The sequence below is a fragment of the Macaca mulatta genome, chromosome 13, assembly GCF_049350105.2.
Source record: "Macaca mulatta isolate MMU2019108-1 chromosome 13, T2T-MMU8v2.0, whole genome shotgun sequence".
Classification (NCBI taxonomy): Eukaryota; Metazoa; Chordata; class Mammalia; order Primates; family Cercopithecidae; genus Macaca; species Macaca mulatta.
Window position 1 is genome coordinate 38,121,322 of NC_133418.1, and position 27,956 is coordinate 38,149,277.

At 45.8% G+C, this 27,956-nt stretch overlaps 1 protein-coding gene across 7 annotated transcripts in view; it reads left to right on the forward strand.

Moving 5' to 3' along the window:
- The window catches only part of REEP1 (receptor accessory protein 1), a 123,417-nt gene that overhangs the window by 74,308 nt on the left and 21,153 nt on the right, over nt 1–27,956 (forward strand). For 4 of the 7 annotated variants that reach the window (XM_077959092.1, XM_077959093.1, XM_077959095.1 and 1 more), the window contains exons 3-6: nt 158–234; nt 8,524–8,644; nt 11,828–11,941; nt 23,018–23,167. In XM_077959092.1, coding sequence (XP_077815218.1) covers nt 158–234; nt 8,524–8,644; nt 11,828–11,941; nt 23,018–23,167 — 462 coding nt within the window. The remainder of the gene's footprint in view (nt 1–157; nt 235–8,523; nt 8,645–11,827; nt 11,942–23,017; nt 23,168–27,956) is intronic. The other 3 variants (XM_028832322.2, XM_028832324.2, XM_028832325.2) reach the window with 1 other exon arrangement.

Consider the following 27,956-nt stretch of genomic DNA (forward strand, 5'->3'; position numbering starts at 1 on the left):
TGGACATAAGCTGAGGAAGGATAAGGAGAAGGCTACAAATGCAGGCTGCGTCACCTGGATGTGCCTCCGTATCTGCCACCAGGGCCTGTTCTTCCTGGTATTGGGCAGCGTTTTTCTAGACCTTTTCTACCAGCTGTGTTGCTTTCTGTTTCAACAGGTCAAATGGATGATGTACTGGATTATATTTGCACTTTTCACCACAGCAGAGACATTCACAGACATCTTCCTTTGTTGGTAAGTACTCCAGGAGTTGGGACGTTTCTAAGGATGATTTTGCTTAGTGTCAGTCAGGGGGAGGTGGGAAAGGGCTGAACCCAGCCTCAAACCTCACCTCAGGCCAGAGACACAAGTGCAGGGATGTTAACTGGAGCATTTTCAATAGATTAGTCTACAAAGTTGTTCTTCAAGTAAATATTTATTGAATGACCTTATAAAGAGCAGTTATTGTTCTAAGCCCTGGGAATATAGTCATGGACAGGACAGATACACGTCCTCAATTAATGGAGTTGGTAAAGATGCATTCGTATGTTAAAAAAAGAAAAGGAGCGAAAGAAACAATACACAAAAATTTACAGGAAAAACTGAGTTTCCTTCTCACTCAATTCATTGTCAACGTAATCACTACTCAGAGTTGTGCATCCTCTTAAAAAACTAATATATGGCCTGGGCATTGTGGCTCATGCCTGTAATCCTAGCACTTTGGGAGGCCAAGGCAGGTGGATCACCTGAGGTCAGGATTTTGAGACCAGCCGGGCTAACATGGTGAAACCCCATCTCTACTAAAAAAAATACAAAAAAAATAATTAGCCAGGCGTGGTGGCGCACGCCTGTAGTCTCAGCTACTTGGGAGGCTGAGGTGGGGGAATCACTTGAACCCAGAAGGTAGAGGTTGCAGTGAGCCAGGATTACATCATTGCACTCCAGCCTGGGTGACAAAGCAAGACTCTGTCTCAGAAAAAAAAACAAAACAAAACTAATATGTGTGTGTGTGTGTGTATATACACACATTTTACACACACTTCTTTTTTTAAAAAAGCAATATTATAGTATACGTAAGAGTTCTCACTTTGCTTATTAAATTTATTTTGGAAATACTTTTATATGAGCATAAATACATCTACCTGTTATTTTAATGGCGACATAATATTTCATGGCATAGATGGAGCATAATTTATTTAAGTCATCCTCTTTTGATGGCCATTTAAGTTGATACCCATTTTTTTCTCTTATAAGTAATGCAGCTATTTCCAGCAATGAAGCAATTAAAAACAAGCTATATCTTTGTATTGCTGTATTGTGCCTTCTTAGGCAAAAGAAGCTGTAAATAATATATCGATTTCTGTTTGTATTTAAAGAGTTGTGTGTGTATACATGTGAATGTGAATGTGTATTAAAAGTAGTGTGGAAAATATAGTTAACGAGGGTTATTTCTACGACTTGGGATCGTGGGGTTGGGTTTGTATTTGCTGTGTTGTACGAATGTTTTAACCATGGTCAAGTGTCATCAGAGAAAGTAATAAAGATATTTCCACTTTGGAGAAAACAGGTTCTTACCCAAAAAGGATCAGTATGAAATTACCCTCTGGGATGTCCTAGGCCAAGGAACAGACCTGAATAGCACTCTCTGAATCCTGTTTTGAGTCAATGGCCTTAATTATCTTAGTATGTACTTTTCCCCATAACATAGCTTTCACCTCCACTGAGAGAAATAGATGTCCCAGCCATTGTGGCCTCAAACTGTAGTGAAGGAGTCTGGATTTCCTAAATCAGTGTGCTTGTGCCTTCGTGCCCTGCACCACACACAGATAATGCAGCAGACTCTGGATGGAGCTGAGTCTCCTTAAGTGGAGACACAGCTCTCTGCTGAGCCATCCCTTGTCTCCCTGAGGCCTTAAGGTTGACACTGGAAGTCAGGCCATTTTGTACAGAGCTACATCAGGAAGACTCCTGTCTGATTCACAAAGATGAGAGTAGAGGCCAGCCCAGTCAAGACTGTGTAGTCAATTAAATAGCAGGTCCTGCCATCCAGCCTTTCCTCCTTAACAAGGCCTCTGTCTGGTGCTAGGGTCCTCTTCTGTCCTCCCGTGTTAGTCTCACAAGCTCATTCCTGGGGATATCAGCATTTCAGCCTCACTGCTTTTTGCTGGGTGGAAATCCTATCTGATGATGGCTGTGTTCCTCCTGGATAGCTGGAATATGCCCTTATCTGTGGCCCTGGAATTTCAGAGTTTCGTATCTAGTAAGTGCTCAAAAACTATTTCTGGAATTGATTTCATTTTGATTTTGGGAGTCATACTAGTTTTCTATTGCTGCCTTAACAAATTACCACAAATTTAACAGCTTAAAACAGTACAAATGTTTGATTCCACAGCTCCTATAAGTCAGAAGTACAGGTGGAATCATCCTCTGCTTATAATCTCACAAGACCAGAATCAAGGTGTGGGCCAGCCTGGTCTCTTATCTGAAGGCTCTGGAGAAGATTCCCCTTCCAGGCCCATTCAGATTGTTGGCAGAATTCAGTTCCTTATGATTGTGGGACTGAGGTCCCCATCTTCTTGACACATGCCACCACCTTCATCTTCAAGCCAGCGATGGCATGTTGAGTCCTGCCCATGCTTTGAATCTCTGTCTGCTTCTGCCACCAGTTAGGGAGGATCTTTGCTTTTGTTTTAAGGGCTCGTGTGATTAGATTAGACCTACCCCAATAGTCCCATATAATCTCCCTATTTTAAAGTCATCTGATCAGTAACCTTCATTACATCTGCAAAGTCCCATTTGCCATGTAAAGTAACGTATTCATGGGAGTTATACCAAGGAAGAAGAACTTGGCCAAAATTCTGCTGACCACAGGAGGACTTTTGATACCTGGTATATTTGGAGCAGGTATGGGTAGCATCCCCCTCTCTTCCTGACCCATGTGGAGGCCTCTTCTGTTCCCTCATTTGGTCTCTTAGCTGGGGGTGTCCAGGCAGTTTGTGGGTGGGAAATGAGGGTCCTTTGCTCTTCTCCTGGTGGCCTGAGCTCTGCTTCTGCAGGAAAGAGGCTCCTTGGGAACTTTTCTGCCTGCTTTATCCCACAGCCTGATCATGCCCTCACCCTGCTTTCTCTTTTTCTCCCAACCTCCAGGTATCATAGATCCTAGTCTTCTTCTGGGAGGGTCCTCTGTCTCCCTCCTTCCTCTCACGCTGAGAACAGGCACAGGATGGGCCCATCAGGGAATGTAGGAATTTTGCTTCACTTCCAAGGACATGGGCACCATCTCCGCAGCTCTGAGCATTCTTTACTATTAAAAAAGGTTAAGGGGAGAGCTTCTGTCCTAAAATATGTCTTCTGTCTTCCTAGAAGCACCTTTAACTTCTGTTCTCTTCCAGAATTGGAGCCCCTTGTATGGACCCTCTCTTCCTCACTCTTCACTCACCCCCATTCCCTTCTTCCCACTTCTCCCCTAGCGCAGGTCCCTTTTCATGGTTAACTTTGTAAAACTTTCCATCTTGATGAAAACAGCAATTATTTATGGTCCCAGAATAGATAAGATGGTGGTTTGTTTCACAGGTTGTAGAGGTGATTTCATTTAGTTTTTTTTTTCTTAAATTATAAAATAATACAGTCTGGGCATGGTGGCTCACACCTGTAATCTCAGCACTTTGGGAGGCCAAGGCAAGTAGATCACTTGAGGCCAGAAGTTCGAGACCAGCCTGGCAAACATGGTGAAACCCCGTTTCTACTAAAAAATACAAAAATTAGCCAGGTGTGGTGGTGCAGCACCTGTTGTCCCAGCTATTCAGGAGGCTAAGGCAGGAGAATCGCTTGAACCCGGGAGGCAGAGGTTGCAGTGAGCCAAGATTGCACTACTGCACTCCAGCCTGGCGACAGAGCGAAACTCTATCTCAAAAAAATAAAAATAAAATAAAATAATACATACATAAGGAAAAATGAAATAGAAACAACACACTGAAGAGTAAGTGTCTCTCCTCCCCCTCTCCTCCCCCAGACCCACAGTCTCCCTCCCTAGAAGTACCATTGGTTTGTTTGTTTTTTGTTTTTTTGTTGTTGTTGTTGTTGGAGACGGAGTGCAGTGGCGCAATCTTGGCTCACTGCAACCTCTGCCTCCCAGGTTCAAGCGATTCTCCTGCCTCAGCCTCCCGAGTAGCTGGGACTACAGGCATGTGCCACCATGCCTCGCTAATTTTTTGTATTTTCACCATGTTAGCCAGGATGGTCTCTATCTCCTGACCTCGTGATCTGCCCACCTCAGCCTCCCAAAGTGCTGGGATTATAGGCGTGAGCCACCATGCCTGGCCAGTAACACCGTTAAAAGTTACTTGTGTTTTCTTTTCTTCCAGAAATGCTCTCTACACATTTATTGCATGTGTTTTGGACAGTTTCATCCCATGTCTAACCCTCTTAGAATACATCTGCCCCTCTAGAGTATCTGGGTGTTATATGGGGAGAGTCGGGAGATGACAGCTGCCCTGTGCTCCCCAGTGCTGTGTATATGCCTTGGAAAAGATGGAGGAAATGTGGTGGGTGCATCTGGCCTTTTCAAATACATCCCAGAGGTCAGGGTTCTTCAAGGAGTTCTCATTACAAAATGAGTAGGGCCTTTGTCTGCCTCTCAAGGTAGGCTGGAAGAAGACTTGGTGGTGATTGTGTTGGTAGAGCCAAGGGACCCCAAGGCCTCTAGGAAGCACAAGGTCTGAGTGGATCAGCCTAGATTATCTTGTGATGCCTGTCAAGGACCTGGTTTTGTATGTGGTGATTCCAGAGGCAGCAGGACTGTTCCCCTCCAACCCATGCCCCCACACTTCAGTGACAGAGATTTTCAGGCTTTATGTGGGGAGGGCCTGGCTTTAAATCCGGAGTCAGCATACTTTTTTTTTTTTTTTTTTTTTTTTTTTGAGACGGAGTCTCGCTCTGTCGCCCAAGCTGGAGTGCAGTGGCGCGATCCTGGCTCACTGCAAGCTCCGCCTCCTGGGTTCCCGCCATTCTCCTGCCCCAGCCTCCCGAGTAGCTGGGACTACAGGCGCCCGCCACTGCGCCCGGCTCATTTTTTGTATTTTTAGTAGAGACGGGGTTTCACCGTGGTCTCGATTTCCTGACCTTGTGATCCGCCCGCCTCGGCCTCCCAAAGTGCTGGGATTACAGGCGTGAGCCACCGCGCCCGGCCCAGCATACTTTTTTTTGTAAAGGGCCAGATAGTAAATGTTTTGAGCTTTCAGGCCATATGATCTTTATTGCAACTGCTCAACTCTGGTATGAGCATGAAATGAACCATAGACAATTAATAAATCATTGTGCATAACAGTGTTCCAATAAAACTTTATTTATAAAAACAGATGACAGGCTGGATTTGGCCCATGGGCCATGGGTTATTGGGACCCCTGGATCCATTCTAGCAAGCAACAGAGACCCCTCTGACAAACTCAAGGAAAAGAAAATAAAACAATGACACTGTTGGTAGATGCTGAAGTAACTCACAGAATAAAAGGAAAAGCTGAAAAACTAAGACTCTGGAAAGGGAGGAGCCAGAGAGCCTCAGGAACCCTAGCACTGAAGCACTGCCAGTTACTCCCCTCAGCACTGTTCACAAAGAGGTTCCCTTGTAGCTCGGCTGTAGTAGCTAAAGATCATAACCATAGTAAATATCCATTCATGGGGGCCTGAGCCAGTGCTCATACACTCATATACAGCCATTAAGATGAGTGAGATAGGCCAGGCACAGTGGCTCATGCTTGTAATCCCAGGCGGGCGGATCACCTGAGGTCAGGAGTTCAAGATCAGCCTGACCAACATGGTGAAAGCCCGTCTCTACTAAAAATACAAAAATTAGCTGGGCATTGTGATGCACACTTGTAATCCCAGCTACTTGGGAGGCCAAGACAGGAGAACTGGTTGAACCCAGAAGGTGGAGGTTGCAGTGAGCTGAGACCGTGCCGTTGCACTTGAACTAGGCATCAGAGTGAAACTCTGTCTCAAAAAAAAAAAAAAAAAAAAAAGATGAGTGAGGTAGCTCTCCCTGTACGGGTATGAAATAGTCCCCAAGGCATACTGTTGATTGTGTGTATGTGCTGGAAGAAGCAAGATGTAGTAATGGGTGTATAGAATGCTTCTGTCTGTTGAGGGCAACTCAGGGAGTCATATATACCTACATGATGTATGCCTGGCCCTAGTCTATCTCTGGAAGGATATGCAAGTAACTGATAATGTTTTTGCTTTTAGAAAAGGGACTAGGGGTCAGGTGGGGGAAGGAGACTCTTTGTTGTATATGCTTTTGGACTTTTAGAATTTTTTTTAAACTATATGCATGCATGACCTATTTTTTAAAAAGACATATTATATGTAATAAATAAAAGAGCTGCAGTGCGACAGATTATGTGTGTGTCTTGTGTTGGTGTCTGAGCTTGTTGGATTCATTTCCTTTCCCTTTGGTGCTGGTGAATACTTGTTTTCAAAACAAAAGTTCCTCCATTATTAATCACCAGAGTGTTCAAATGTGGGAGAATCACACCTCTGTTCTTCAGTCTCTCTCTTTTCTGGCTGTGAAACATTAAACAATCTTGCCACGAAAGTGCCCACTAATTGCTGAGGGAATATTCAGGAAGCACCCACCAGAGGCAGAAGGCAGGGGGCCAGGAGACCTTGGTGAAGAAAGGAGGCGTGGGTAGGGCTGCTAACTGGGGGATGGGGTGTCTGTGTGAGAGTTAAGGGTCCTCGAATGACTTGCTCTTTTTGATTTTCTGATCGCTTATCTGGGGAGGATGCCTGGAAATGACTTTCTGATCTTTAAGACTAGGACAGGTGACAGTCTCATCTCATAGCATCAGGTTTTAAGGATACCCGGGATTTGTTTTAAGCAAGTGTGGGTAAGACACAGACATGGAAATAATTATCGCGAAGGGAGAAGTTTCTTTACTCACAGATTGCTAGAAACAGGAGACACAGCACACCATGCAGAGCCACATTGGGGACCACTCAGGGTCCGTCAGGAGAAGAGGAAGGAACCGGGGTGAGGGCCGTTATCAGTTCCATGCTGAAGGAAGAAAAGGGCAAAGCAGGGTGGGCAGGGTTGGGCTTGGCTGGTTTGAATAATCTCAGTGGGCTCTAGGGTATATGGGCTGTCTCTGGTTGTCTAGCCCTGGCCCTGGGGTGATTGGGGCAGGTGGATGGTGGCCTGGAATGTGAGAGTCCATTAGAGGCCGTGGCTGGAGCCTGGGCCCATGGATTGGTTGGTTTGCATATGAAAGATATGTTGCAGGTGAGTTCTTTACTATCTCTAGCAATTGGCTCACCTTGGGAGGGGCGGTTCCTCCAGAGTCAGCAAGGCCCCAAAGTACATCGGGATTCAGAAAATAAAAAATAAACCATAAACACATAGTTACTACACCTCTGGACTGCCAAATATGGTTGCTCAGGTTGTTCACAGTGCACGATATCTGACCAAGGTGAACGGGGCTGAAATCCAGACCAAGCTCTGTGGTTCATGTGGCCACAGAACTACTTCCAGTCGAAGAGGCCAGTTTTCTTCTAATACATTCAAAGGCACCATGTGGGCTAGCACTATGGCACTTGTCTCAGGTTTCTGTTCTATATTATTTGTGATTATTTTATAAATCATTTCATTTAGGTTTTTTTTTTTTTTAATTATAAAATAATACGGTCTGGGCATGTTTCCCTGACTGGACCCTTAGTTCCAAGGATGCCAGAATCTTGTCTGTGTTTCCCACTGGACGGGAAGATCCAAGAGGGCAGGAATCAGGTCTTTGCTCACGGTTGCCTCTCTGTACCTCCTTGTACCTGGTGCTCAGTACAAGCTTGCACGTACAGGGCCTGGGTGCCTGTGGGGGGACAAATCAATGAACAAGCTTGAGGGTATGCAGGACTGCAAACTCCAAAATTATGTGTTATCTGCACTGTGGACTCTTCTATTTCATGGCACTGAGAAGATCAAAATCTGTTTGCCTGCCATTGACTTGAGTAGGGTGAGTAGCATTCTCCTTCCTATCAAGAGCTAGGCTCTTGTCCCTGCCTCTATTTGGGCCAAGAATTCATTCTCAGTCTAGAGATTTTTTTGTCAGCTCCTCCCTGCTGTAATTCCTTCTGGTGTTTTTGCCTTCTTGGATGTGAGTGAAGAGTGAGTGACTGGGTGTACAGCACGGAAGAGATCCCCTGAGCCTGTAGGCTGTGGCCGGAGCCCCAGCTCCAATCTAAATGAGCACAGCCCAGCAGGAAGCTCCAGCCTGTGCCAGGCAGGGTCATGGGGGTGATTGCTGGAGAGAACCTGTGTTCCTGGTTTGCTTTGGTAACAAAAGAAAACACGAACTGGTTTTCAAAGAGAGGCGTTGGGGTTGTACTGTGTGTGTGTGCAAGTGTGTACCCTTGCCGTCATGGGTGGAGGACAGGAATCTGGGAAACTTGCAGCGGTATGTAAGCAGGAGAGGCGTCCTTGCCGCCCACCAGGTCTCCTTCAAAAGGGCAGTGTTGCTGAGAACCTAACAGAACTTGTGTTTTCCTCTGTCTCTCCAGGTTTCCATTCTATTATGAACTAAAAATAGCATTTGTAGCCTGGCTGCTGTCTCCCTACACAAAAGGCTCCAGCCTCCTTTACAGGAAGTTTGTACATCCCACTCTATCTTCAAAAGAAAAGGTAATATGTGCTGCCATGCCTTTCATTCTTTCTAGCAAGCGAGAAAATAAGTGATAAATAAAAAGGGATGATCTTATTGCAGGAGACTTCTCATTTGGCTCTCATTTGCCTCCAGCAAGTCATTCCTCCTAATCTTTTTTTTTTTAAGTGTATTTCTGGGATGTGTTTAGAAATAGTGGTGAAGTTCTCTAAAAGATGTTATTTGTCATTATTTACTGGAAAACATTTCCATAAATTGAAACAAAAGAAAGAAAAAAATTCACTCACAATTTAACCACGCAAACTGAATTTCCTTCCTTTTGTCATGCTTAGCCCCTGACCTTTTATAGATATGATTTTTACATAGTCTATTTTGAATCTTACCTGGAAGCCAGGTGCAGTGGTGCATGCCTGTAATCCCAGCTACTCAGGGGTATAAGGTGGGAGAATCACTTGATCCCAGAAGTTCAAAGCCAGCCTGGGCAACCTAGAGAGTCCTCATCTCTAAAAAAAACAGAAAGAAAGATTAAAATTTTATGTAGAATTTTTAAAATGAGTTTTAAAACTTAAAATACATAAAATATTTGTATCCTGAGATCTTTTTTTTTTTTTTTTGAGACGGAGTCTCGCTCTGTTGCCCAGGCTGGAGTGCAGTGGCGCGATCTCAGCTCACTGCAAGCTCCGCCTCCTGGGTTTACGCCATTCTCCTGCCTCAGCCTCCCGAGTAGCTGGGACTACAGGCACCCGCCACCTCGCCCGGCTAGTTTTTTGTATTTTTTAGTAGAGACGGGGTTTCACCGTGTTAGCCAGGATGGTCTCAATCTTCTGACCCCGTGATCCGCCCGTCTCGGCCTCCCAAAGTGCTGGGATTACAGGCTTGAGCCACCACGCCCGGCCTGTATCCTGAGATCTTAAATGTGTTTGCACACAAATCCATTTCTACTTGGTCTTCATAATACCCATGGTGATGTTCCCTTACTGCTAGATATTTAGATTGTCTCTACTTTTTCCTGATATAGATAGTTCTGCAGTGAGCACTACTATTCCTGGTGTTTAGTTGATTCCTTTGATTGTCTTAGAATTAATTCCCAAGAGCAGGATGACTGAGTCAAATGATTCCAACATTGTGTCATTGGTTAACTATATTACTTACTAAACTGACTGTGTAGTGGGGCTTCTTAAAATAGGAGCATCATAGGTGGCTTGATTAGATTAATGTCTGTTGTTTCTGAAAGTTGAATTCTTTGGACTAGAAAGCAGAAGGCTTTGGGAAATATGTCAGTTGGATGAGCAGGCTACTGTAGAAGTTTCTGAAAATCTCTTTAAGAACTAGGACAGCAGCACTTCCTGTCTCAGAAGGGTGGATTTTGAGGAATGGATCCCTGTCTTGACCTGGTTATCAAATCTCTACTCGTCCTACTTCCCTTTCCCCAAATGCTGGGCTTCCCCTGAAGCTGCCAGTGTAACTTGCATTCAAGTGAAGGTGACTGACTCTTAAGAGTTGCCAAGAATTGGCCGGGCGCGGTGGCTCAAGCCTATAATCCCAGCACTTTGGGAGGCCGAGACGGGCGGATCACGAGGTCAGGAGATCGAGACCATCCTGGCTAACACGGTGAAACCCCGTCTCTACTAAAAAATACAAAAAAAAACTAGCCGGGCGAGGTGGCGGGTGCCTGTAGTCCCAGCTACTCGGGAGGCTGAGGCAGGAGAATGGCGTGAACCCGGGAGGCGGAGCTTGCAGTGAGCCGAGATCTGGCCATTGCACTCCAGCCTGGGTGACACAGCAAGACTCCGTCTCCAGGGGGGTCACAGTTAGAGGGCCTGCTGCTGTGACTTCCTGGGGAAGCCTTCCACAGGGAATCCAGCAGGAGGTTGCTGACCTACTTGTACACCTCAAAGCAATGGAAATACACTAATGCACAGAACTTGACTGAGGCCAAATGTCATTGTCTTACTGAACTCTGAATTTTTTTTTTTTTTTTTTTTTGAGACAGAGTCTCGCTCTGTTGCCCAGGCTGGAGTGCAGTGGCATAATCTTGGCCCACTGCAACCTCCACCTCCTGGGTTCCAGCAATTCTTCTGCCTAAGCCTCCCAGGTAGCTGGGACTATAGGCGCCCACCACCATGCCCAGCTCATTTTGTATTTTTAGTAGAGATGGGGTTTCACCGTGTTGGCCAGGCTGGTCTCAAACTCCTGACCACAGGTGATACGCCCACCTTGGCCTTCCAAACTGCTGGGGTTACAGGTGTGAGCCACCACGCCTGGCCAACAAACAGCCATTTTCTTAAAACAGTGACAACAACAAAACACCCCCAAACAAACAAAAAGAATAAACCAAAGTTAATACAAACTTGAACTAAACCAATATTGTACTTGGCTTTGATCCCTGAAGAAGACCTCAATCCTGTTTTCCATCTCACCTTTACCTTGTTGCATGACACTGGATGACTTCTAATTTCTGATTTTATTTGAATACGGGTAAAACTATCTCCCTTATCCAGTAATAGTCATTTCTTTCAGCTTTGTAATCCCTCCCATCGATATACAAATGGGGTGATATTTGATTGTAGAATTAAATAACTATAGAATAACAGAATTTTAGAACTGCACGGGCTCAACCCTGTCAAGACAAGGAAGATGACTTGGTTATCATTTATTGAAACCAACCACTGTGTTAGATGTTTTACTGGAATTACCTCATTTAATCCTCACCATGCTCCGCGAATTGGGTATTGTCATTTTCCTTGTTTTTCAGAAGACTAAAACTGTGTGGAGAGAGGCTAAGTGCTTGCCAAGGTCTGACAGTCAGTTGGCGGCAGGTCTGAGGCTACAAGCTCAGTTCTGGGCATTCTCTCCACCCTGGGTGATTTCAGTGTCTGGTGAGTGGCTGTGTGTAGAATGGCAGGCAGGGCCGTCCACATCCAGAACTTCCTAGAGCCCCCTGGAAGGTTAGAGGGCTTTAGAAACAATCTCAGGGCATTGCTGGATCCATAAGTTGCAGTGTTTTCAGAGTTCTCTTTTCTACTCTCCTGTATCTCTGCTCTCCCCTCTGCGCGCACACCCTCAAAGTGCCTACAGCTTTTCAGGCCCAGCAAGAACAAGGATTGGGCAAGCTGCCAAGCCCAATGCTCAGAGGAAAGGAAAGAGAACAGAGAGGTATTTGAACCTTCCAACTCAGTGTGCCTCTGTTTTTCCTTTGACAGGAAATCGATGATTGTCTGGTCCAAGCAAAAGACCGAAGTTACGATGCCCTTGTGCACTTCGGGAAGCGGGGCTTGAACGTGGCCGCCACAGCGGCTGTGATGGCTGCTTCCAAGGTACTGTGCTGGAAGTACCACAACTACACGAGTCTCAGTCCCTCTAGTTTGCCCTGCTCATCACCTGTGCAACCACACAGAATAGGGCTAAGGACCAATCAGTGGTTTTCATCTTTTGGGGGTCCTTTTGAAAATCTGATGGAAAAAAAATGCTGAATCTTGCCCCAGAAAATTCTCACCCCCCCTCCACACACACATGCCCACACACTTGCAATATCAAGAGGTTCCCAGAGCCCCTGAAGCTCATCTGTGGGTCCCAGGTTAAGAATTTCTAACTTATCCAACCCCACTGGAAACAATAAAATAATAGAATTTCTAACTTACTTGGCATTTAGGCCTGGGAGAAACAGAAGAGGGCAGGGGAGAGAGGGAGAGAGTGCTCCTCTGCAGTTTCCTAGGGTGCACTGGGAGAGTCTCCTCAATGCCGTGGACAGGTGGAGAGACTACCTGAACAAGTGGGTAGACTCACTCACACTCATGTGGCCCAGCAGATCCAGGGGAAGGAACCCAGGTCCCAGAATAAATTGAGTGGTCCAGACATGGAGGTCAGTAACATTCCAAGCCATAACAACTGAGGCAGAGGAGGTTTAAAATAAACACCAGTCTGTGGGACGTTGCGGTGTGAGCATTGCTTCTTCCTCTATTCTCTCCACCCCTTTTCAAAACTGTGTTTCTTGCTAGTATCTTCTCACATCACCCTCCTGTTGTTGTCGTCAATTTCTCATTATTTACATAGACCCTAAGAGTTAAATTGGTCAGATATTTCCTCTCGTGTGAAATCAGCAGATCATCCTAGTGTTCCCCAGTGACAAGCCCTTCCCCAAAAACCATATGTGGAGTAGGGACCTACATTCAGCTGGTGGTGGAGGCAAGGCAGTTATGCTGATGTTTGGAAAGACACAGTGGTTGGGAGGTGAGTTGTATTAGCATAAGGAAGTTAGTCCCTTGTGGTGATGTGAGGGTTTTGGGAAAGGAGGCGAAGGGGCTGTAAAAGGTTTGCAAGAAGATGATTAGTACAGATCTTGGTGCTTTATGAGCTTTGTGCAGATGGCAGGATGGAGGGTGCTGAGAGCCAGTTTCAAAAGACTGAGCTGGGTTTTCCTTGCCCTGAACCAAAGAGAAGCACATTAGGATCATTTCTGGAAGAGACTCAGCACACTGGCTGGGTGGTTGCTTGAAAAGTACCTTTCAGAAAGCCAAGGAATTCTGCAGACAAAGCCTGGGCAAGAGGGAAGAGGAACCAAAAATGAATGACTCCCCTTTCAGACAAGACCAGCTCCGTCTATAACAGAATTGTAAGCAAGGCATCTCGCCACTCCATATGGCAGATCTCGGGGTTGGGGGTCTAGAGGGTCCAGGGGTCCCTGCCCCCTTGACTATAATAGCTGCTGGCAAAATGAGGGATCCCAATGAGTATTTTTGGAAGGGAAATTCTGCTTTGATTTCCCAAGATCAATCAGGATTTATGAACAGCAATAAATTCCAAGAACCTTCTATTTGAGATGCAACCATTTTATGCTTTAATCTTTAAGTTGAAACAAAAGAGAACTCAGAATTGCTAAATTCTGAATTCATCAGGCCCACCTGGCAACATAAAGCTACAGAAACCCTGTCTCAGCCTCTCTCCACCCCATCTGTTCTGCCTCTGAAGCCTAAGGAAAATTGGCTGCTGCTGCTCTTTCCTCCGTTCGTTCATGGAGTATGAACGTGCTATATCTGTCAGGGTGGTTCAGTGTGGGTCACCTGGCGGCACAGCTGCGTACGTGTAGATTTCATTCTGACAATAACTTCCGCGGGCCATCCTTTTCTGGGTCTGCCTCAAGATGGAGCCTCCGGAGTCTTCCTGTCATCCTGGCCAGTCACTGCCTGTCCCCTGACCACCCAGGAAGCCCGTAAGCCCAAGTCTTCTCCAGCCAGGCACCTTATAGCAGCTAAAACCTAAAAGAAGTGCCAGACAGTCTGAAAGTTGCCTCAGGAAATAACTGCTCATTAGTTCTTTCCAGCTGGACTAATGTAGTGAGGGACATCTGCTTTCTGTTGAATTTGGTTTCAGATGAGAAAATTTTCTGCCTTGTGGGGCTTTGCTTTTTCTCTCTAAATATAAATATCTGGAGAGAGAAAACACATATTCTCTTCTAAAAATAATGCCTTCTATTTTTGAACCAGATGTGTACTTAAAAAAAAAATAAAAGAAGAAGTAAAATCCAAAAATCCAATCTAGCTGAGGTGTACATCAGTGGTTTCCATAGCAACAGTGGATCACTTCAGGCCTTAGTCAAAGGATGATGACTCACCAGTGGGTCCAAATCTGGCTTGCATGCCCAAGCCACCTGGAGAGCTTTGCTTTTTGTTTTTTTTTAAATAGATTCTCAGATGTGCTGAATCAGAATCTCAGGCAGTGGGCCCATGAATCTCTATTTTTAACAAGTTCCCCAGATGATTTTTAAACAACCAGCTCTGTACAAGTCACTGCCTGAGGCCCCATGCAGAACCGTAGGGGGCACAGGTGATTTAGGGTTAAAGCAGTTAACTTCTGTAACATTCCTGGAATGCAGATTCACCTCCTTAGAAGCCTTAACCTTGAGGAAAGCAGTGGCGTGTGTGGGAACTGGCGGGGGCGGGGGTGAGGGGAGGCTGGTGTTTATTTCTCCAAAACTTACTGCCAATTGAGAAATACTATGATGGGACTACAAATTCTCCCACTTTTTGTTTTTTTCTTTTTTTGAGATGTAGTCTCACTCTGTCACCTAGGCTGGAGTGCAGTGGTGCAATCTCAACTCACTGCAACCTCCGCCTCCCGGGTTCAAGCAATTCTCCCTGCCTCAGCCTCCCAAGTAGCTGGGATTACAGGCAACTGCCACCATGACTGTCTAATTTTTGCATTTTTAGTAGAAACTGGGTTTCACCATGTTGGCCAGGCTAGTCTCAAACTCCTGACCTCAGGTTACCCACCCGCCTTGGCCTCCCAAAGTGCTGGAATTACAGGTATCCCACCTCTTTGATAGTGCTCCCAAGAGCCTAGCACCGTGCCTTGCACCTGGCTGAGCCCTTATCAACCTTGTTGATTGCCCAAGGGGAATAATTAGAGCAACTGCCTGAAAAAAAGACACCCTGCAAAGTCACCCATGGCTGGGGTGACTATATATTGTTCACACCAGGACACATCTGAGAATGTAAAGGATGCTTATAATAATTACTCTGAAGCAACAGGTCTAAACTAGGCCTGTTTGGCCAGACGTGGTGGCTCACACCTGTAATCCCAGCACTTTGGGAGGCCGAGGTGGGAGGACTGCTTGAGCTCAGGAGTTAGAGACCAGCCTGGGTAACATAGTGAGACCCTGTCTCTACAAAAAATTAAAAATTAGCCAGGCATGGTGGCATATGCCTGTAGTCCCAGCTACCTAGGAGGCAGAGGCAGGAGGATCATTGCTTGAGCCCAGGAGGTAGAGACTGCAGTGAGCCATGATCATGCCACTGCACTCTAGCCTAGGTGACAAGAGTAAGACCTTGTCTCAATAAATAAATACATACATAAAATTAAATAAATAAATAAATAAACTAGACCCGTCCCAAGGAAACCAGGATTTATGATCAGGTGACTCCTGGCTTCATTTAAAATTTCTTGGACCTGTCTGTCTGCTCCTCCCATGAAACACCCTCAACTTACACATCAGTTCTCACTCTCAGTATCTACTGCATTTGGTGAAAGGGATGCAAGAGAGAGTGTTGCATGTTGAGAAGACCCTTCCTTAGGATCATTCCTGGAAGAGACTCCGCACACTGGGCTGGAATTACAGGCTAGGAAACAGATTAGTTCTGACAGATTAAATGGAGGCTGGGATAGAATGATGGGATGAAAGAGTAATTCCTCCTTCCGTCTTCTTTTTTCCATACTTCAGTGACTTCCTAGGAGTAAACTATGGAGCTTAAACTGAAGAATGAAAAATATTTTGACTACACTTTTAGTTAATCCTTTCAAAAATAATGTTGAGCCCTGTGTCCTTTCTCTAATAAAAAATTAATGTTTGCAGGAGTGTTTTTTGTATCACCATGAAGTGTGAAAAAAAATTTGTAAACCACATTATTATATAAATAGAAGTCCTGGCCAGGCACAGTGGCTCATTCCTATAATCCCAGCACTTTGAGAGGTGAAGGCAGGCAGATTACTTGAAGCCAGGAGTTCAAGACTAGCCTGGGCAACATGATGAAACCCCATCTCTACTAAAAATACAAAATTAGCCGGGCATGGTGGCGGGCACCTGTAATCCCAGCTACTCGGGAGGCTGAAGCAGGAGAATCGCTTGAACCCAGGAGGCAGAGGTTGTGGTGAGCCAAGATCACGCCTCTGCACTCCAGTCTGGGCAACAAGAGTGAAACTCTGTCTCAAAAAAAAAAAAAAAATAGTAAAGTAAAAGAAAAAGAAACCATAGTGAGACGAACCACTGAACAAAAGTTTTAAAACCATGGGGTCTCCAGGCTACCTTACTTCCCTTGCAGTTTGAACCACATACTAGGTTTTTTCTGCCTGCTGAATTCTCAGACATGGTAAAACAACATTGGTTTTTTGCTTGTCTCGTAACTCGAAAAATAATGTTTTAGTTCCCCCTGGAAATCTCGTCTCCAGAACATTTCCAGTAGTACCAATACTATTACTATAGTCCACCTATTGAAGAAAGCTGCTCTAAGTAAAACCAGCATTCTGCAAATTAGGGATTCTTCTCTTGCAGTTTGTTTTCAGAGTTGTGTTTGTGTGTATACGGTTCCATCCTCCACCATCCCCAAATCTGGTATTGTAAGCTTCTTGAGATGAGGGGCTCTGGCTTCTTTTCCTTCGCTTCTTGCTTAGAAAATAAACAAAAACCGAACAATGCTTTGTTGTTTAGTGCTTTGCACTCATAGCTATTCATTAAACCTTGTTGATTGATTTGAAGTATGTACCTTTTTGATTCCTCCAAACCTGCCCTGTCTAATATGGGAGCCGCTTGTCACATGTAGCTGTTTAAATTTAAATTAATTAAATTGAGTATAGCGGCTGGGCGCGACGACTCATGCCTGCAATCCCAGCACTTTGGGAGGCCAAAGCAGGTGGATCACGAGGTCAGGAGATCGAGACCATCCTGGCTAACATGGTGAAACCCCATCTCTACTAAAAATACAAAAAATTAGCGGGGCATGGTGGCGGGTGCCTATAGTCCCAGCTACTCAGGAGGCTGAGGCAGGAGAATGGCGTGAACCAGGGAGGCGGAGCTTGCAGTGAGCCGAGATCGCGCCACCGCACTCCAGCCTGGGCGACAGAATCAGACTCTGTCTAAAAAAAAAACATTGAGTATATGTTGGGGACCAACCTCAACACCACCCGTAGGGTACCTGAAGTCTGGTGGCGACAAAGGAATGAGAAGAGACAGGTTAAGAGTTCATAAAGGTGGGAGCCAGGGGGCCAGTTGCAAAATGGAGGCTGCAAAAGGCCCAGAGTTCTGATCTCCACACTATTTATTGAGTACAATCACTTAGATCTAAGAAGCAGATATTCAGGGCGAAACAGTGAAAAGGAGACAGTACATCATAGGCATAATCTATAGCAATAGCGGTTTAAATGAATCTCCTTTGTGCTCAAACAGCATATCTTTAACTTATCAGAGAGTAGCTAGTGGGAGCGGGCTTAACTAGGAGTCTGCACATCTGTCCACATTCCAGTGTTTCAAAGGAATGTCTTTTTCCTTGAACACAGTGTTTACAGATAAGAGAGCAGGTCTCGCTCTGAGCATGGAACATAATGGCAATTAGGAGGCTTTCCTCCTCAGAGGCCTCTTGTGGCTTTCCACAACTTATTGTCCCATATTTTTATGGCCAGTTTATACAGGCACCCCACAAGCCCTTTTCCCAATAGTATACCTAAAATTGAATTCCTCAGTCGTACTAGCCCCCCACCCCCCCCGTTTTTTTTTGTTTTTGTTTTTGTTTTTTTTGAGACGGCATCTCACTCTGTTGCCCAGGCTGGAGTGGAGTGGCATGATCTCAGCTCACTGCACCCTCTGCCTCCCAGGTTCAAGCAGTTCTCCCTGCCTCAGCCTCCAGAGTGGCTGGGATTACAGGTGCCTGCCCCCATGCCTGGCTAATTTTTGTATTTTTTAGTAGAGACGGGGTTTCTCCATGTTGGCCAGGCTTGTCTTGAGCCCCTGACCTCAGGTGATCTGTCGGCCTCAGCCTCCCAAAGTGCTGGGATAACAGGCATGAGCCACCGTACCTGGCTGTACTAGCCCCATTTCAAGTCCTCATTCGCCAGTATGACTGATAGCACATTTCCATCACTGAAGAAAGTTATTTTGGACAGCACTGCCCCAAGCCCTCTGTTAACCCTCCAGGGTTCTCCTTTGCCTCTTCTTCACCCCTTTGCCCATAGTTGCTCTGGCTTCAACAGGACACCCACCCCTCCTTACCTACTCAGCTCCTTGAGGCCTCTGTATATAAGGTTCACCAGGAAAATAGAGAACTGGAAACAGCCTATAGCAGCACCCATGCTGTAGCTCTTATTTCTTCTTCCTTTTCACTGGTCTGGCCCTGCTTTCACACCATGACCTCTGCTTTCCTGACTTGCCCTCTAAAACTCAGGCACTTGGCCCGCAATTATAGTCAGCGGCCAACAGGGGATAGCCAAGCCTTGGTTATAGGCCTTAGCATCTGAACAGCCAGGAACAATCCACTGAGAGTTAAATTACTTTGTTTTTCCACTTAAAAAAAGAAAATTCCCACTCACTTTCTCCTTAAAAAGAAAAAGAAGCTCCACAAAACAGTTCAGCACAATAGAAAAGAAAAAAAAAACCCCTCTCCCACATATCCTTATCTTTTATCCATCAGTGCTCTATCTAAATGTCTAGCTTGAATAAAACACTGCCTTTAAATCACCATGAAACTTTATTTTTGGAATCAAAAGCTCATTTGAGGAAGTTCATAAGCCCAGTGATTTGGGGTTTCTCACCTGACTGGAGTCAGTTGCCTTGCCTTTGTTTGCTTTCTAGCAAAAAAATTACCTGTTTACAATTAGTCAGAGGGCAGGCATTGATTTTCTTTTTATAAAACTTCCCTGTCTCAGCTCATACTTAGGAGATATTTCCAAGGACGGAGAAGAGATGACTGCTGTCCCCTACCCAGATCCATATGTTTCACCTCTCTGGCTTTAGTCTCTACCATATGTTGGATCAAAGAGGGTAAGGATTCCAGAAAGCCCGTGTTTGTCTCTTCATCCCTCAGAGAAGCATTTCCTGGCCACTGTGCTAGCTCACATCAAGTTAGCCTTCTTTCTTCGTTTTTTAGCCAAGTACTATGTGACATGAAATTAATATTTAGAATTCACCACGGCAACCATTTTTAAACACCAAGATTATCTAAACTGTTACGGACAAACTGCTGAAAAAGTTTGGAAGTATTCCCTACCCATCCAGTCTCCCAAAAATTAGTCAACTCATACCCAAGTTTCACTTTCAAAAAGTGTCAAAGCAGAACCAAGCAAGACTTTTTATCAGTGTGCTGGATTCCTGTTCTCCTAGTGTTTCTACCTGGAATGTTACCTCACCTCACACTGCTCCATGAATAGTGAAGTGGATTCAAATGAATGAAACACCCACATCACACTCAGCTGAGGAGGAAGGGCCAGGAATTCACATGGAGTTGGTGGTCTGACATTACTTACCTGCTCTGTTTTGTGGCTACCTGTGGAGACTGTGCAGCCTGATGCCTCAAGGGTCCAAGAGGAAAGAGGGAAGCCTGCCTGCCTGACCTCACAGGGCCCGGTGGAACCTAGAGGTCTGAGGAAACTGAGGATCATGCGTGAGCAGGAAGGGCTGTCTCTTGGCTGTGGTGACATGGCACTTCCTCGTTCTTCTCTCTGATTCCCCTCTCGTGTTTGCCTCCTCCCTCCTTTCTTCACTCCTCAGTGTTAGATGAATTTCTCTGGGCCCCACCTTTCTCTCCTCTCTCTCCCAGCACCATCTCATCCTGTCCCTCACCTTCAACTGTCACCTGATGCACCTGGTTCCCAGATGGGCTTCTCTGCCCAGGGCTCAATCCAAGTGTTCCTGGTTCTCTGCTGAACATCTCCCTTGTTTCTTTCGTACTTTAGTCGACAGTTCTATAACTCCAAATCTGCCCTTCCACGTGTCCCACCATTCTGATGATAATGAAATCACCATCCTGTCAGGCACCCAAGCTCCAAATCTCTGTCACCTTTGGTGCCCCACTTTCCCCCCACTTACTCTTCAAGTCCTAACCATTGGACATCCCTTCTCTGCTTTTGGGCCTTCCTCCACACCCTTCCTTCTAGCTTGGACTGTTGCAGTAGCTACCCAAATGGTCGACTGCTCCTCTCCCTACTGTTTAAGGCCTGTGCAGTCTGACCCTGATCCTAGCCTTCCAGTCTTGTCTCTCCTTACTTCTCTGGCTCTTGTGATACTGCATTCACAGCACTGCCTTCTGTACTGTTCTGGAAATAGCAACTCTGAGTGCTACTTCCAGAATTTTCTCTTTCTTGCTTCTGCTCATGTTGGTGCTTCATCTGCCTCTGTTTCTACCTCTTTGAAATCCTCCCCACCCTTCCAGGTTAATGCCATCTCCTCCATGAAGCCTCCTCTGATCCCAGGTAGAACTGGCCTCTCACTCCTGGGTCCTCTGCACCACTGTCGTCATTTATATTTGTGTCTTACCTGCATCTCCATAGGTGCTCGTTAAATGTTAAAGGAATGAAAGACTGTTGTACATATTTTTAGCTGCCATGACCAACAGAGCAGTACTTAGCATTGATGATATCCAAAGTTGGGCTTTGGAGATAAGCAGGCCAGGTTTAAAAGTCTCAGCTCCCTACTTACTGCTGCACCTCTGTGAACCTCGCTTCTTCACCTGCAAACAGGGATGATCATAGTACCTGCCACAGGAGTTATGAGGCAGTGTAAAGACTTCACGGGATGCAGAGCTCATAATAAATGTTTAATAAAGGTTGCCTGTTATTTGCTCATATGTCATATGAGCTCATATGTTATTTGCTCAATTTGATCTCAGGCTGATTATGATCTTCTCTTTCTTCACTGTTGAACAGAATAAAAAAAAAGACGTCGGGCCCTGGCGTTGGGACGTTATTTACAAGGCAGGCTCTTCTGCACAGGAGGCTGACTTTCCTGCCTTATCCTGGTCCACCTCGCATGTGCTCTGTCTTCCTGCGCAAGTCACACTCCCCTGAACTCAGGGTTCCCCACTGTTATGGGCCTGACTTTTCATAGGGGTGCTTCTTCCTCCTCTTCCACCCTGAGGTGTGTGGGCCCCTGAGGGGCAGCTTATGACACATGAGCACCTGTCACCCGCCAAGAGAGGAGGAAGGTCAAATGTGGGCTGCTGGAGCAGCTGGAACACTCACTTCAGGGAGGAAACCAAGTAGGAGGTTGAGTGACTTGCCCAAGGCCATGCAGCTGTTCGTTGTTGAGCCGTGATCAGCACCAGGGTCTCTAGTTCCTCCAGTGCCGTTGCATCACTCCAAGCACCCCCCACCCCAACACACACACCCTAAACTGACACTTCCTGGCCATTTTGTGCTTGGATTACACTACCAGGTCCTGGTGGCTGAGTACCTGAGAGGTGATTGTCCCTCACTGAGGATTTTAGAGTCTCTCACACCCCAGGTACTGCTCTTCTGATGATTGATCAGCTCTCTGTTGGCCTTGCGGCAAGGCTGGGGAACACTTAATGCAGGCTGAAAGAATGAGGATCACAAGTACGTGTCACCATAAGTCACAGTTTCTGTAAAGTTCGATCACGTGCCATAGCATGGGCATGTTTGCACACCAGTATAATTAGAGCTCACTTTGCACCGGCAGCTGGGCAGATTTGTCCTGTGGGTTCCCCCTTCCCACGCTTAGTCCTTCCTCCCTTCTCATTATCCCTTTCCAGCAGGGCCTTTGCCTCTGAAGGAGGAAGCATGGACGAAGCAAAGCTTCCAGCTGAGACTTCCACGGGCAAGGCCAGGGGCAGCAGCTGTGTGTAGAGGGTCTCTCCTGGTGGCCCTGACTCCCCATCACCGGGCAAGGGCCTGGCTCAGATGGCCGGGCTTGGTCTGGCTATAGAGACCCGACTCACCAGAGCACAGTCATTGGTCAGCACAGGCCTGTCTCACCTCCCGGGCTCCCGCTCCTCACCTCCCATCCAGCCTGCTCCGAACCAGAAGCACCAAGCCCACCTCCTTCACCATTTAATGCTTGTTCTTGCATACTGTCTCTCCTTAAGGGCACTTCCCAGAGAGGAGACTAGAAAATACAGTCTGTATTCCAGACAACCACGTGCCTGCTGCAAAGTGAGAGAAAAGGGGAGAACAGGTACTGGGGGCAAGTTCTTGGTGTGTGCCACATGGCATATCTAGGATGTTCTCATCATTCTAACATCCTGCCTCCTTCACGCTGCTCACGTCTCAGAAACCTTCAGTGGAGTGCCCAGTTTATTGTCAAAAACCAAGTGTAGGCAGCTGAAGCCCAGTTCTCCCAGGCTGGTCTCCTTTTACTCACTAGCACCAAAACCTCTTCTCCCCCGGTGAATTCACCCACCGTTTCCCAGATGTACCTTGGGTTTTCATCCACTCTCACGCCCTGGCCCAAAGCACTTCCCCGCCAGCACGCACCTTCCCCCACCTGCTTCAGAGGATGCAGCCCTCACCTCACTCCTCTCTCGGGTTTCACCCCTTGTATGACAGGATGAGGCCTCTGCGCATGCTCAGCCACGGTGAAGGTGCTGTCCCTGCCCTGGACTCTTCCACGTTTGGTCATCTTTGTCACTTGTGCCCTTGTATACACTTTTGTGTCTTGATGCCCCAGCTAGACTGTGAGCTCCATGGGAGCAGGGACCGTACCATCCTTATCTTTGTTCCTCTGCAGTGCTTCACACAGAGCTTTGTGAACACTCCAGTAGCGTCTGTTGCGAGTGAGTGAATAAACGGGTGAGCGAGCGAGGGAGTGATGGGAGGAAAGAGGTGAGGACATGGCTCCCTTCAACCCCGTTTTGTTGTCTTGGTGCCCATGGCTTTTTTCTCCTTTTCCCCTTTATCAGGTGGCTCGACTCTTTCATTTTATCTTCTCTTTGGACCTGAGAGAAGGGCAGGTAACCCTGTTGAGAGGTGTGACTAACTCCAAACTGATCCAGTCGGGCAGCGAGGCCAGGCCGCCGGCTCTGCTCACCAGCACGTGGTCTGGATCAGAGGCAGGTGTCCCCGCTGCCTCAGCACCTGCGTGTGCGTGTGTGTTAATCCATGTGGGGCACACGGAGCTGGGCCCCGCTTCATCGTCTTTCCAGAGACTCTTATGGTGTGAATTTGGTAGCATCTAACATGTGATTAACTTACTTGGGTTTTTTTTTTTTTCTTTGTTTAATGCCTGGAGAATGGATTGAATTTGATGATGGATGCTATTGCAGTAGAAGTTATCCTTCTCTGTTTGGTTTGTTAATCCCGTTTCATGTCACAAACAAGGGCCTGGTCCTCATGCAGCATGTCATTGGGAGCCTGCTTGGCTTGGATGTGGTGCATGTATGGCTGTGGAGGCTCACTCCATCAGTGAGGCGGGCACCCCATGGGGTTTGGAAGGAAGTACTAACTCCTTCTGAATTACCGGTGGGAAATGCGGTTGTGCTGGTGGCTTTGTTATCAATTTCCTGACTCACTAAAACCCTTTGTCTTTATTGTTGTCCTCAGTAGCAGGCATTAGATATTGCGTCAAGTGAGATGGGCTAAACTTTGTGCTTTGCTGGAGCCTTCCCTTGTGACTTGGTGTGTCCCTCTGGAAAAGAGGACCTCATTAAGGGCTCAAAACTCATTCAGTTTCTGGAGATACTGTAAACTCCTTCTTAGTTCTGTATTGCTGTTATTGCTGTTTTCATTACTCCTATGTCCTTTTTTTTTTTTTTTCTTTTTTGGTCTAGATGACATTGGTCTGCATCGTGCACACTGTATATTCACAAAATGAGGTCCTCAGGGTGACCTTGAGTGAGTGCTGTGGGTGTTAATGAAAATTAAATTGTACTGATTTTTTAAAGGTAATGCATGTTCTTGGTGCAGAATTCTAAAAGGACAAAAGAGAGTGTCCAGTGAAGAGTAAGTCTTACTCTTACCCCTGCCTTCCACTGGCATGGCTGTTTACAAAGAAACCACGTAGTCTTTCTGCAGGCATTTCCGCTATTCAGAAACATCCCTGGCCATGAACAAGGTATAAGTGGACCCCCATCTCCTTAGCACACAAAACTGCAAAGACCTCACTTGGGGGTGGATTGAAGTGGCCACTGTCAGTGGTGATAAATACTAACACATACTCCTTCTTTTTCTACCTGGTCTCCATCTTCACCTACCCAAGTCCTCCACCCACCCAAGTTCAAGTGCAGTCTCCTCTGGTACGCCTTGCTTCTCCAATGTGTGCCCTCTGCCCTGTGCACCCACAGCCCTCTGACACTGCTTATACACTCCTCACAGACACATCTCAAGGCTTGTTCAGCAGGAGGCTCTTTCAGGTCTGGGACCCTGGCTGACGCATCAGGCTGAGGTGGGGATCTTCCACTGTCACGCTTCACCCAGGCGGTAGGCAGCTCCATAAATGATCATACGTTCATTCATGCAACTCCTTAACCCCTAATGTGTATCAAGTAGAGTGGCAGGTGCCAAGGCTGCAATAGTGAATAAAACAGACAACAGCAATACTTAAATATCATTGTGTGGCATACAAGAGAGAAGTACAGCTCAAAAGCTGCAGTGACAGCATATTACAGGGAACTGGGATGAGTAGAGAAAGCTGCTCTGAGAAGTGCAATCGTGTTTCATTGAATCTAAAATGCTGTGGTTTCTGAGACACATCATTATCTTATGTTCCACTAAGAAGGAGAATATTGCCAATTAAATTAGGACACAATGTTTTTTCACTTAGAATGTTTATTTGTTTATTTATTTTTTATTATTACTATTTTTGAGATGGAGTTTTGCTCTTGTTGCCCAGGCTGGAGTGCAATGGCATGATCTTGGCTCACCACAACCTCCGCTTCCCGGGTTCAAGCGATTCTCCTGCCTCAGCCTCCTGAGTAGCTGGGATTACAGGCATGCACCACCATGCCTGGCTAATTTTGTATTTTTAGTAGAGATGGAGTTTCTCCGTGTTGGTCAGGTTGGTCTCAAACTCCCGACCTCAGGTGATCCACTCGCCTCAGCCTTCCAAAGTGCTGCGATTACAGGCATGAGCCACTGTGCCCAGCCAGAATGTTTATTTCATCTTATTAAAAAGACTTTTAGACATCTTTTTTTGTCACTTTTATAAATACACTAAAAGGAACATAGCTGGGCATGGTGGCTCATGCCTGTAATTCCAGCACTTTGGGAGGCCGAGGTGAGTGGATCACCTGAGGTCAGGAGTTCGAGACCAGCCTGGCCAACATGGTGAAACCCCGTCTCTACTAAAATTACAAAAATTAGCTGGGCATGGTGATGGGTGCCTGTAATCCCAGCTACTTGGGAGGCTGAGACAGGAGAATCGTTTGAACCTGGGAGGCAGAGGTTGCAGTGAGCCGAAATGGTGCCATTGCACTCCAGCCTGGCTGACAAGAGTGAAACTCCATCTAAAAAAAAAAAAAAAAAAGAAAGAAAGAAAGAAAGAAAGAAAGAAAGAAAGAAAGAAAGAAAGAAAGAAAAGAAAGAAAGAAAGAAAGAAAAAGGAACACATTAGCACAATAAGTGGTTAAGATCTCTCTAACCTCACTTTTTCACTTTCGGAGTCTCCTGAATCACTTTTCAACTCAGTGTGTCAGTATCCACTTATGACCATGCCATATCATTCTCTGTTCCTTCCAGTGTGTTGGGTGATGTCGAACTTTTGTTTCTGGGATTTTCATTCATGCCAGTTTTGATGCTGCCACTTTCTTGATCATACCAGAAAGTGTCAGTGAGATATGTGTTAGACAACTGAGATTCATATTCCTTTCTCAAGCAGTTCTTAAATGGTTTGTTAAACACTCAGGGGCTTCAGTTGTCCAGTTATGCCAGAGAGAATAACAACCAAGTATATCTATGTGTAGGCATTGACAGTGATGTCAGGGCAGCAGCAATTGTAAGATCGACCCCAATTTCAGAGACAAAAAATATGTCTTGAAATTGATAAAAATCATTTTCAAGAAGTCTAGGAGTAGGTGGGTGCTATCATTATTATTCTGGTGACTTTGTGATGTCTTTTTAAATTTTAAAAATAGAGACGGAGTCTACCTATGTTGCCCAGGCTGGTCTTGAACTCCTGGGCTCCAGCGATTCTCCCGCCTTATCCTCCAAAGTGCTGGGACTGCAGGCATGCGCCACCAGATGGGCCTTCTCAGAGCTTTTAGTATGATAATGTGGCTCATGGAATTATGTGGAATATGGTATTAACGCTTTCCAAATTTAGAGAATCCAAATTTATTTCCCCAAAATAGGGAACCCAATTTTGTAGAATACCAATGAACAACTTGTGGTTCTTCCCAGAAGACAATGGTCTAGAATAACAAAGATTCTACAGAGCACAGCTGAACTGACAGTATGGAATGGGGTTTGTGGAAAGTGAATAGGAATGAGATTTTGTGTAGAGACTGAGAAGGGCTGAAAGGTTTATAAATGAGAGAGGCATATTGATTTTTTTTTTTTTTTTTGACATGAAGATTTTGCTCTTGTTGCCCAGGCTGGAGTGCAATGGCGCGATCTTGGCTCACTGTGACCTCCGCCTCCCGGGTTCAAGAGATTCTCCTGCCTCAGCCTCCCGAGTAGCTGGGATTACAGGCGTGCACCACCACACCTGGCTAATTTTGTATTTTTAGTAGAGACAGGGTTTCACCATGTTGGTCAGGCTGGTCTTAAACTCCTGACCTAAAGTGATCCATCCACCTTGGCCTCCCAAAGTGCTGGGATTACAGGCGTGAGCCACTGCACCCGGTCAGTCATATTGATTTTAACCGTCTCAGAGTGTTTAGATGGGCAAGGACTAATTTGTTTTCAAGAGTCTTGTATCTATGCCACTATAATTTCCTCTGACACAGGCCTAGGTTGATACTGAGCTATTATTATCTCCCTCTCTTTCCTAACCTCTGCCACTGCGAGTGTGATATTGGAGCTAGACTGGCTGGCTTCTGGGAGTGGAATGGAGCACTTTGCTAAAATGAAGGTGTACGATGCCTGCTGTTGCTTTCTCTCACATATGTTGCCGAGCAACAATGAGCGAGAACTGGCAAACTATTGAGGGAATTCGTCCCTGGCCGTTTATTTGGGCTTGGGGTCCCAAATAAACGAAGCTCAGGAAGTGACCTTTTCCACCTCTGCTTTCAATAGCAACCTTTGTGTCTTAGGCAGCTTTCACTAGCTTTCAATAGCAACCTTTGTGTCTTAGGCAGCTTTCACTAGCTTTCAATAGCAACCTTTGTGTCTTAGGCAGTAGCTGCAGCATCAACATCATTATCATCATAGTTGACATTATTGAAGACTAAATATGCAATGGGCTATGTGATGGGTATCTTAAGGATGTAATCTCATTGAATCCGCACCAGCAGCTGGCCATTTGGATGCTCTTCCGCAAATGAAGGTCTTGAGGCGGTGAGAGGTTAAGATCACTCAGCTGTTGAATGATAGGGCTGGAATTTGAATCCAGGCCTGACTCAGGAACTACTGTTCTCAATCTTCACTTTCTGTAGCTTCTGTTAGGGCACTTCTGTGTTGTATCTGTATATTTGTCATTTTACACTTTCTCAGAAATCAAACTGTACTTTTGGTGTTTCATGTTAACACCTAGCACCATGTTCTTGCCCATAGAAAGTTCTTGGTAATTGTTGAACAAGTAAAGTAAATGAAGAAATGAGAGGATGAATGAGTGAGTCAATGAATAGTTGGCTTGAACACTAACCTGAGTTACTGACTTATAATTGGCAGAATATTTTCTCACTCATTTCAGAGTCAAGTTTGGTTCCTTAGTCATCAAATTTCTTCTAAATTCTAGATGCCGCC